At 41.9% G+C, this 12196-nt stretch overlaps 1 protein-coding gene and 1 long non-coding RNA gene across 2 annotated transcripts in view; one reads left to right on the top strand and one right to left on the bottom strand.

Annotated features, from left to right (window-relative positions):
• Window positions 1-1487: 1487 nt before the first annotated feature.
• The window catches only part of LOC120809472 (synaptotagmin-9), a 43384-nt gene continuing 32675 nt past the window's right edge, over window positions 1488-12196 (bottom strand). Inside the window, exons 5-8 of the mRNA XM_040163295.2 lie at window positions 10369-10489; window positions 10118-10289; window positions 9505-9634; window positions 1488-3256 (exon numbers count right to left, since the gene is read on the bottom strand). Coding sequence (XP_040019229.1) covers window positions 3179-3256; window positions 9505-9634; window positions 10118-10289; window positions 10369-10489 — 501 coding nt within the window. The 3' untranslated portion in view covers window positions 1488-3178. The remainder of the gene's footprint in view (window positions 3257-9504; window positions 9635-10117; window positions 10290-10368; window positions 10490-12196) is intronic.
• On the top strand, window positions 3746-9511 carry LOC120809473 (uncharacterized). The gene is made up of 4 exons (XR_013451057.1): window positions 3746-3906; window positions 4133-4311; window positions 8278-8514; window positions 8588-9511. It is a non-coding gene; the product is annotated as an uncharacterized LOC120809473 (long non-coding RNA).

The following is a 12196-nucleotide window of genomic DNA, read 5'->3' on the forward strand; positions in this document are numbered from 1 at the left end:
TCCTCCTTGCATTGTCATACTCTCAAACCTCCGGAGAACAAGGGAAATCTTGTTGAATCGCTTCAGTTTCCTTTCTTTATGTTTTTGCTCGCTGAATCGACAAGGGTGTTTGTGAGAGGGAAAAGTAAAAGATTAAAGTGTGAGGGGTTATAACAGGTCAAAAAGCAAAGTGCCACTCAACCACGTCTCTTGCAGGGAAAAGAAAAGCCTTTTTTCATCATCTTTGAAATTTACATCTGGCCACATGGTGGCTTCATGTACCCATATGGGCATCTGCTGTTTTATCATACCATTATTCTTCTGGCTCCAGAGGGCACTTTTCTGCACGTTGTCTCATCCAACTCCTTGCCCTTGCCCCATATTTTCCCTCACTTCCCGCCCACTGGTTCCCCAGCGATCAGTCATTCACTACATATACCAGCCCAGTTTCCTTGTTCTATGGTTGCTGTTTGGAGTCTGAGTTTGCCGTTCACCAGCGATAGCCCGTTAATGAGGTGTCAAAATGGCTGCTGGGAAATGTGTTGCAGAATATGAAGAAGAAATACTGATTTTATGACTTCATGACTGATTGCCACCGTGTGTTCATGCCAATGAATCCAGATGTTAGATGGTTACAGAAACCGACTTTTCTATACATTGATATTTAAAAGCTCTCTACCTGGAGCAAAAAAAGCCGTAGCATCCCGATGATTGGATCTATGGCAGGTCTACAGAGAAATGTTGGCTTTTGGCTTTTTGACGAGGCCGTTAGTTGGAAAACCTGAAGCCAAAATAGGGAGCCGCATGAGTTCACTTGGCGCAGGGGAAAGGTACTGAAAGCCATCTTGGCCCTGAAAAAATTGTTTATTTTCCTTTATGTCACTGTAAAAAGCCCGGAGGCCCCCATTGCACACGGAAATGCTGCTTGAAGAATCTTTGACGATGTTATAATTGCGGCTGCCAGATTGCACCTCAACTGCTGATAAACTTGGACCTGAGAGACTGAAAAATGATGCAACTTGCAAAATCATGAATCTGGGAGTGACGGGGTGATTTGGGAGTAAAATTGAAGAACACGAGTGTGCAAATGTACCAATCCCTTTTCTTCTATAAAAGGTTTCCAGGTAGTTTAGCAGACAGCCGCTTGCTAAATATTCCACATTTACTAGGTGAATGTGTCAATGAATCCAAATCACTACTGTGAGTCTTTACACAAGCAACATGATACATGTGGGCGTTTTGCCTTTTGGCATTTCAACCCCCATTGTGTGCTACCTCTATGTCCCCATTGAAGGTGTGTGTGTTGTCGGAAGCTCTTCAAATGACTTTCAATCCCAGCAGTGGGTTGGGAGAGCTCACAGCACAGGTGTGAGGTTGGGGGGGAAAGGCCTGAGGGGGATATGTGCGTGTTTATACCTCTGTCTCATTCAATCTCTCTTTTGAACTCTCCCCTCACACTCACTATAAACCCATTCCGTTTGTTTATATACTGTATATATGTATTTATATATAGAGAGAGAAATATTTATTAACAACATCTGAATGGACAATTTACACAATCTTTCTTAAGCTCATAATACATCTGATGTTTACGCAGAAGAGATTTTAAAAAAATTACTAAAAAATGATGCATGCAGTGTACCCTACAAACACACACAAAATTACCATTGCTATTTGTTACAGTGTCTAATACAAAGACATAAACAGTACTAGCATTAGTCTGAATTTCAAAACAACAAACACTGGCTTTATTAAAACAAAAGCAGGGTGTGGTCTAAATGAATAGGAAGTCCTGTTACAAGTAGATTTCACAGCAAGGGGAAGATATAGTCATTATTATGTATTTATTATGATTCCAAAGCCCCCGTCAAAAGGACCCAATACATGCATAGTTTCTTTTCAAGATGAACAGCAGGGAATTTATTTTTTAGGTTTAGGTTTTTAGTTTAAGAAAAGAGTGTGTTTGGCCATAACTGACATGTCTAGCGGGGGACAAATAAGTCTGTGTGAACTATCGACTGACCTGAAAAGAAATGCCAAAAAGCACTGGCTGACAAAGCGTCACCATTGGAGTTGAAAGTGAGACCATATTTTCATCTGCACTCATCAGGGAGTATTAAATGTTTTCTCAAACTTTATTTTCTTGGATTTGTCTTTACCATCAGTTATGGTATTAGTGTATTCACTAGATTAATTTTGAAGATGTGAAAGCACATCAACATTGCTGAAAATTTCAAAACACTGACCTCTTTAAGAAGGGCATTGAAAAAATTGAATACAAAATGTTAAAAAGCGGGAAAATCTGTCATCGCTTACGTTTATCAGAGTAGCTACAGTTAAATGTAAAGGGGAAAACTAATTGGCATTAGCCATGTAAACATTTTAATAGGAATATGGTCTCAGACCAAACACCAGAATGTTTTGTGCATGCTAATGTGTCAGTGGGAAACATTAGTAGTTGCTCTTTAGCCAGAAGGCCATTTTGCAGACACCACCAACACCTGTTTTCTTCATTTTGACCACACCCTGTTAACTAAGTATGTCAATTTTAGCAGGTGGTTAATAAAACCCCCTTTTTTGTTCTGTCTGTGCAATGCGTTAAACATTGACGTAGAAAACCCTAATCACTTTACATCTTTGTATATAGTGTTCTGTGAGAAAGTTGCCAAAAAGAGTTAAAACTTTGACTAAAGAAAATCCCCTTTTATCGTGTCTGCATGAAACAAATGTTGAAAGGGAGCTGAACAGGGATGCCCTGTCTGTCCTTTCTAAATCTCACCTGTCCAACTCTTACTGCATCTGTTAAAGTTAATTACTCATACAAAGCACAACCACTAGCTAGAAATTAATGATTTTTGGTCCACGAAACATGTTTCAAAAGGTCGAACTCTAAAGCAGTCAGCAACAGCTCAAAAATGTCAAATTAAAAGCACTCTAGTAGATCAGTTTGAATGTAGTTAAAGTGGTTTTTGGTTGTGAAGAGGAACAAAAGATGTGAGGATTTGCAGCGGTCTTAGCACACTTAAACTTGTCAATCTAATGGCACACCAGCTTAGTGGAATGGCTATTAGCTGATGCTTCTACTGTTGTTGCTTGTTAGTAACACTATATTATTATTAACATTTCAGTCATCTGCAGGTCCATCATCTTCATCATTCTACCACCCTGAGGCTGTGTGTATGTCTATGTGTGTGTGCGATCATGGCGATGGTGGTGTCTTCAGGGAATTGGTGGACCCTCCTTGGCTTCTAGTCCCTGTCGCTCCCTGTCCGACCCACTGGACAACAGAGAGAAAAAATGATCGGGTTAGATGCAAACAGGAGCCAAACAAATACCCTAACCCAAATCAACCAAATTGTTGGGAATTGCCAATTATTTACACATGCCATTTATATTGGGCAAAATGCATGTTATAAAATCCTGCGCAGTTTTAGTACATTTAGCATTATCAGAAGAAAAAAAGCATGATAATATTCATGTCACTTTTTCAAACATTTACAGAGAAATTCATGTAAATTCATGCAATATCTTTTCCAAGGATAATGTTTGGCAGTAACACAGTTGTTAAATAATATAAATGTGTCATCTAAATGTAAATGTTTGTCACAAACAGACGTTCCCCGTCTCCGGAATACTAAGGTCCGAAGCTCGGGATCTCAGTCACCCCTCTGTGGCACGTTACAAAGGTTTGTGCCACTCAGGATCAGCCCACTGAGCGGGCACGGCCACTCCCACCAACGCACCTGTGGCTCGTCTCTCATCAGGAGAGGCTGGGCATTTAAGCTGCCAAAGCCTCAGAGGCTGGTGTGAAGTCTTGTGCATGTTGCCATCACATTCTGAGCGTTCGCTAGATATCCTGTTTCTGCCTACCTGTTATTGACCTCTCCTTTGTCCCAGACCTCGTTCACGCCTGCCTGACCCCCGACGGTACCTCTGCCTACCTCCGCGCTCCCGGCTCTCGACCCCCCCCGCCTGACCTCCAGCTACGACCTTGCCTGCTCCCTGACGGTGCCTCAGTCTGTTCCCTGCTTGCCTGGCTTTTCGACCCCTCCCTGTTCACCGGACACTACCACGCCTGATCCTTGTCTGTACCCCGCTAATAAAACTGCGCTCTGCGCTTGAGTTCACTCTGGTCTCTTGTGGTGCGTTACAGAAGACTTCGCCACAACCAGACCCAGCAGAGGCGCAGCGTTCCCATCGCCTGTGGAAATGTCCGACCCGGATCAGCAGGCTGGAGGAGACCTCAGTATGCCTCAGGTCATTGAACATCTCGCCGGGGTCCAGAAAGATCGAAATAGGCATCCAAAATTCATCGTCATCTAGGACCACAAGGTGGGTCAAGGGAATATTTTGACCGTGTTGGGGATGGCCTTACGCAGGGGATAATTTTGTTGGGCACGGCTTAGGGGCAAGGTGTTAATGGTTAATAGCTAGTGTGAAATTAAATCATTGACATCAATAGAATGATTAATTATCGCTGAGAATTCACAACATATAAAATAACAGGGCACCACCCTAAAAAGGGACTAATAACCAAACAAGTCTCCTTATTGATATTCACTCATTAAGGTTTGAGTTTGTACACTGGCTATGTATCCAGCCACCATTACAGTACACATATGACAGTACACATATGCACAAAGAAATCACAGAAAACTGCTCCATAAAGTATAACAGGGTTTATTAACTTCCAACAATACTAATCTGATCAATACCATTTTAAATCAACAAAAGCTATTATTGTCAGGGATGTTGCGCGGGGGAAAAAGGCAGGACTCAAACGCAGAGTTTGAGGGAAACAAAAAGGACTTTAATAGTCGTGACAATTACGATATCCTAATATCTGAAGAACAAATAAAATCATTAATTCATGCATGTGGAGGGGGAAGTCTGTGTGTGTGTCTGTGAGATAAGGAGGGGAGAGCTCAGGAAGGGAGCTAGCTTGACGATAAACTACTGACCACATGGCTGAGGTGTTGCTAGCAGGCTGTGTTTGTACACCACGTGTGTTTCTCCCATAGTTAAAACTCTGTATGTAGGTAACTCTATGTGTGGACGGACAGGTGTATTGGTAAGTATATTAGAAATCAAAAAAAGGAAAGACTTATTTGGAACAGTGAGGCACGATAGCGGTTCATATACACACACAATCGTTAAACAATACAGTACACATCGAAACATGCTTATCTAACTTCTGCTCAGACATAGCCTTACTGTACGTTGATAGGGTATGCTGTGTTTTATCGAGTCTCGTTTAACTCTGTGTCCGCTCGGTCCTTTGTTGCGGGGATCGATTGGGGATCATGAGGACTGTTGGGTTTCTTAGTGGCACAAAAGCTGTGGGTGCTCTTGTGACACGCAAGTTGTATCCAAGGGGGTAGAATAAGTTTTCCTTCTTGGGGAGCTGCTTGGGCACTGGGAGGACTGGGGCAGGAATCGCATTGAGCAGGTGAGAGAAACAAGCTATTCATTTTGCAAATATATATTTATACCGGACCCTGAACTGATCAGTTGTGTTTCATATTAAGGTCGACGGTGGACTGCATTCGGCACGCAACTGAGGAAAGAGTCGGATGATGGCACTCTAAAATAGACATTAATATGACATTAATATTTTTGGCGCTTTTAAATAAAGTTTTTTTTCTTTTTTTTCAAGGCCACAAAGGTGAAGGACCTGCATTCTGTATGTTCTTTAGTTAAACCAATGCAATGTTTCTTAAAACATGCATTCTCTCTTCTGAGCACCAGGGGGAGACTCTTCTGGGGACCAAAATAAGTCTGATTTCATGGAAGTCTATAAGAAAATGAATTTATTACCTCAGTAAAAATTGTTCACTTCAGTCTCAGTTCGACAGTTTCAGGTATATTTTGATACAGCATGATTTTTATTCTGGATCTTTCAGTTTCCCGCTAAAAGAAAGGTATATAGACAAGTTTGCCGGGCACTTCCAGTTTACTTCCTGTTTCTGCCAAGAACTTCCGGCGCAGGCTGAGTAGAAATGGCTTTGGAATGGCAACATTCGACCGAAAATCTTGTTTTGACCATTCCGCATCCAAGTAAGGTAACATCATGGGCGGACAACATGTCGATATGGCCCAGCATCACAACATCCAAGATCTTTTCTTATTTTATTGATTCCATGGCGGTGGATGGGAATGCAATTAAAAACCTGAAAAGCTCAGAGGCGTTTCAGTACCTCCATTCCGACAAAGTGGGCTGTGTACTTTTACACGATATGGGCATATAAAGGCCGATGTTCACCAAGCCAGTCCGTTAACAATTCAGCGCATAACGCCTGGGTTTTGGTTACCAAGACGGGAGATGTGGAGACTGCAGGCTGTACCTGTAGCCATGCAGCCGCCGTGCTTTGGAAGGTACGTTAGCCCATCTTATGCTTGTATTAAGATGTTTGTATGTATCCGTGTGTTAATATATAACAGAACACGAAGAGTAATAAAAAGAAAAAGTAATCCCCTCTAGCCTGCCTGCACTAAAAGCATGCTTTAACCCTTCAAAGTCGACTGACGAGCGTCAAAGTGCGCACCCCTGACATATCTGTTAATAGCTTCGGAATGGATAAAGGTATTAACTTACTTTTTTTTTCTATGAAAAAGCTGACATTCGTCTGCGTAATAATTAGTATTGTATTTATTGTAATTAGTATTAGTATCGCCTGAATTCAACCCGCCCTGAAGCAAGTTGAGTGAGCATGTTTCCATGGCAATATGTCTGAGCCCCTACCACTGTGAGACAGGTAGATACCAGCTCAACATTGGCTTTCAAACACATCAGGGCACGCTTCACAAGAGCACCCCCTGCAGTGTGCCTGAGTCAACCTCTCATTCTCGTGACAAAGTGGAGACAACATGAGCTTTCCGGCATTCCCCGTTTTCGTTGCTTTCCCATTGCTTCACAAGAGCGCCCCCTGCTTTCCCATTGCTTCACAAGAGCGCCCCCTGCAGTGTGCCTGAGTCAACCTCTCATTCTCGTGACAAAGTGGAGACAACGTGAGCTTTCCGGCATTCCCCGTTTTCGTTGCTTTCCCAATAGCATTGGACTCGAGCAAAGTCAGTGAATAATGAATGTTTGTAGACTGGGGTCGAGGGTCAGCGAGGCTCCCTCCAACACTCCAGAAAAGTCTTCACAGGCTAAAGTGGAAAGACAACCGCGTGTAATTAAAGTCTGAAGGAGAGACACAAATGTTCCATGTCAAAAAATATATATTTGTGTTTTTAATGCCTGAATACTTTCTTTGTAATAAGTGTGTGTTTGTGACGTATCCACTGGGCCTGGTTCCCTTGGGACCTCCGGCGGTATCTTTTAAAGAAAAACAATTGAGACATTAGTCTGGACCTCAGGTCCTGGCACTGTAATCCGGTGCTAATGGCCTCAGAAAAGCTGGGGCTACTAGAGAGTTTTCACAGAACTCTTGTGTGTGTGTGTTGTAATGCTGAACAAGTAGCCTTAGAGGCAGTGCAAGAGTTCTGTAATGGTCTTCTCCCAAACAAGTTTTATTGAAATATTCCACAACAGTTCTTTGAGCTTCACTTTGGTTGACAGTGTCAGGATCACTGACCTCGCACCAACATTGCAACTCCTCCTGGAGACGCAGTGGGACAGCGAATAGAGTGACAGCAAATACGTCATTTACTTAATGCAGCGCTCCGTTGACACACGCTGGGGGGCAAATTCACAAAGCGGTTTGCGGTCGATTGTAGCAGGCAGATTTGTGTTCACCGAATTCTGACCTTTGTTTGAGATATATTTGTAACTTTTTCAAGTATTTGCATTAGAATATATTCATTTTTTATGACACGTTTGCAAGTTTAAGTGTACAACATGTTGCCTAATTTATATATGTGCTAATATGTGCACAGAGACACGGGAAGAATCCTGGTACCAGGATGTGACTTAACAACATAACCATGTGGACATTTTAATATGATTCTCTATGGTGGAGAAGCATATTAAAAGGCTTACTGAAACCAATTAATTGTTTTTTTCCCTTGGCTCTCACTTGCACACGCGTTCCCAAAAGTGTAAATATGTATGGAGCCAAATCTAGGTCAAAAGTTTTGTTCATTTGAAAAACAAATGTGAACCTGAAAGTTAAAGTTTTGTTGTTGAACATTGAAAAATATAGCAATGTATTCAAAATATAAATAAGTGGACGAATTTTTTTCAGTTTTGACTCAGCTCTATATTTTTGTGTGTGTGTGTGTGTATGTTTAGTAAGTTTACAGAGGGTTATGCAGTATCTTTGTTATATAATTGTTTAATTTCTTTTTACTCACTAGACCATAAAAAAAAAAACGACATGGCAATATGGCAACGACGGGCGCAGCACTCTGGACAGCGCATCAAGAGAGCAGCACCAAGGGCAAGGGCACCCACGAGCAAGAGGTCAGGTGACCAAAAGGGGAAACACCCCGCCCCCTCAGGAGACAACGAGCGGCCCAGCTGCAGCTTGTAAGGCTGATGAAGGTTGGCCACACTATAAAAGACCAACCAGCCCAAATCCCGGGAGGCAAGACGTGAGTAGAAGCTGGCTTCACGACGAGGTTTGTTTGCATGAGTGTTAAAGCCCGTTTTTTGTGATTCCTGCAGGAAGGAGACTGAAGGCCACCCGCTGAACCGCACTCTCAAAAGAGGGAGAATCTAATTTTCCCTTTTTTCGTTACTTTGTACATTACAATAAATCGTACCCTTTTCGTGTGCAACTAGACGTGTATCTGAGTCCGGTGATTCCACCCACATCCGTTGGTTGCCACAGCACACTCTTTATATATGGGTCACTCGACTGTACTCACCTTTTGTGTATTTGTTCATTAAATATTCCTAGACAAGTATGTTTAGCCTGAATATCTCTGGGGGACCAGGGATCATTCTTTTTAACATACCGTATGAAATCAAACCCATTGCATACGTGGAAGGCTCTTCCCCTGTAGGTGACTTAACTGTTTTATATTCTTCAGCAGTGATCATGTGATCAGTAATCCTTTCCTGTAAATGACCTTTTGATTTATTTTTCTCTTGCTGTGTTTTGGGCGTTATGATCCCCAGAGGATTACTCCTCAGGACTTTCAATTCCCTTTTTCCTCTGGCTCCACCATAAGTGTTTCCCTCAATGAATTGCAATCGTTTTGATCATTTCTCTTTTGTTTGTATCTATTTGGAGCCATCACCAGGTCTAAGTTTTTCATTTGGCCAATAGTTTTTTTTATGAATACATAAATAAGCTTGTGACACCCACAGTCTCAACTGTACTTTGTGTTCATTAACAAACGCTAGCATTCTGACATACAGCCGTACAGCCTAAAACAGATGCAAGAATTGCTGTGGAATCCTTTGACCAGTGGTTCCCAAACTGGGGGGCAACATGGAACTGCAACCAACCCACAAAAACAGGCACACATTGGTATGAAATATGTTCCATCACTGCCTCAGATGAAGCTTGGATTGTTACTTACCACAGATTAAAACATGTATACAACTGTATGTAACAATACACAAGCAGCCCATACCTCTACGAGTGGGTGCCAGTGTGCAATGGGTTTCCGTGGGTACGACAGCATCTCATTCCAGTGGTTTCGCCCTAGGGTCTCTGCCTCATTGCCCACCCTGCATACTCCAATCACTTCATTATGTCCAACCCTGCAGAAGAGGAAGAATAAGTAAATGTAGCTGCTGCTAAGTAGCCTTAGTTTATCATGTTTTTTTTTCATTATGATTGTTTTGAATAAAACTGACCAAAGAAATCCTCTAAATGTGTAAATGGTATTCTTTTTTTCGTTGTGTCCTCGTGGAGGACCATGACTATTTTAATTATCCCTGCACATGGGTCTTTTGAGAGCACCAACTGCTGACACATACATTGTACTAAACTTTATTAAATATTTCTGTTTTCTGCAGTACAGCTCTGATCATTCAACCCCAGAAGACTTCAGCTCTCCCAACCAACAAACAAACAAACCACTAACTACAAAAAAGAAAAAACAGCTAATCCAAAAAGTCCAACAAACATGCAATAAAGGCATACATTTATATTTCATTTTTTAGTCCCTCATCCTTCCAAACTTTGTTTTCTATCATAGTTTACCACCTAAAACTGTCACTGTACGTAGTAGACGCGCTAACCGATCATAGTCCATAACCGCTATCAGCAGACTGATCTGGTCGATGTTCTCAGGAGGAACGTCAAACACAATGGCTTCATTGTACACAGGGTTCAGAGTGTTCCGCTTTGTTGACGTCTTCCTCTTCTTTAGCCTCCGGCCTTCACACATCAAGGACACTTTCACGTACGGATCTGGAGAGAGGAAACACATGGGGAGTTCATTGACGGCCCACATCTCAGCGGAAACGTTTCTTTGTCAGTCAGCACTCACCTGAAGCACCGGTGATGTCCATTGCTTTGAGATTCCTGGCTTTGATCAAGGTGATGGTGAGCCTGCCGGCCGTGGGGAGATAGCACAATGAGAACATCAGCTCTCCTAGGTCCACATTGTCCTGGAAAGAAAAGAGTACATTCAAATATTCATATTGATGCTCTCCTAGTATCAATAATATAAATACAGGAAGTGATGTCTTCTTTTATTGGTGACCTATAAGAAAGTATTTTTTGGGATGCTCCGGGACTTCATAGTTACAGCGTAGTTGGCCTTTAGAATAGGCTGAAACTGACTGCAGCAATGTGTTTATAAACATGTGCACAAGATACAAACAAATAATGAACTCCCTTGCAAAATTATTGCTCTGTAGTGCCTCTATTGGTCAAAAGGAGGCACGTTTTCTTCAACACATACTAGGATGTATTGCAGAAAACGTTACAGAAATGTATTTTTTTCAATTAAATCAATCTTGTTCACTTTCACAGGCAAAGTGTTGTGCTCTAGTAAAGAGTTAAACACACACACATTGGTTGTATGGATATTAACTGTGATGACAGTAAACAAGTCCCACCCACAAAGCCTGGTCAACGAAAAGGGGTCCGCAGTGCTGACATTGCTTTGAGGCCCAACTCAGCCGAGAGAAAGCTTCACATTTCCGGGCCAAACTAAATCTGGTGGCGGTGCATAGGGCATACTGGTTCAAACAGTATACCGGCATGAGATTTCCGTCCGGTATGAATTTCTCATGTTCATACCGGTGTAACGCAATAACAACTAACATTGCCCTTCGACAGGCAGCAGAATTTATTTTATCGCATCTGGAAACGCATAGCAGTCGGACCTACTTCTTTTACGTGTGTTGAGATTGAGTCATGGTTATAACTTTATAACAGCAATGAATAACCCACAACAAACACTCTTTAACAGAGCAAAACACCATGACACATAAACAACTTGTAACACTAATAATTGTACATTCATAAAAATGACCCCGCCAAACTGCATGCTCGGTACAGCTCACAACAAGAAGTAACACTGTTGCTACATGATACAGGAGGAACAACGAGAGACCAGAGACCAACACGACCTGTGCCCTGCAACCCTCGTTAACTTTACATTCAAGCTGAAAAAAAAATCAGTTTTTTCCCTTCCCTTCTGTCTAAAAATGACAGCTGATACCAAACAGACAGTCCCATTTAGAAAAAAATGGAACTACTCAGCTTGCAAGTAAGGAAATACTGTTAAGACATTGGGTTAAGCTTGAGAAAAAACACTTCGGGAGAGTCAATTAAATGCAAGTAGGTTCAGGTTCAGCAAGGATAAAGTAACGGTTCCGTCAAATTCCCAAACATCAATTGGTAGAATCGACAGAAGGCACATTATAATATTTTACACAAGTCTTTGCACCTCAGAAATGGATCATCCATGTAACAGCTCCAGTGGGAAAAAACAACATGAAATCCTTATTAATCACATCTGCAACATGCCGCAACAGCTTGACTCATTGTTAATCAGCATGTTTTCCTATCGAAGAAATGGAGTGACCTGATTGTTTAAAAGATATGCGCGCTGGTTTTGATTATTTGTTAAATCTCTTAAATCAGTATTTGAATAAAGTTGTGCTGTCTGCCATCAGGTTGAAATTCTCCTCTCTTTGTTTGAGAATATCCCTGCTTTCACAGTTTACCCAGTCACACACATGCCAAGCTCTGTTCCCAATTAACACATCTGAAAATAACGTGTGATGGTGTGAGAACGAGTGGTGAATCGATGAGACAAAGCCCAAACACAGCTTTTTACAGGGGAAACTCCAATCACTAGTTTT

This window comes from Gasterosteus aculeatus, chromosome X (assembly GCF_964276395.1).
Source record: "Gasterosteus aculeatus chromosome X, fGasAcu3.hap1.1, whole genome shotgun sequence".
Lineage (NCBI taxonomy): Eukaryota > Metazoa > Chordata > Actinopteri > Perciformes > Gasterosteidae > Gasterosteus > Gasterosteus aculeatus.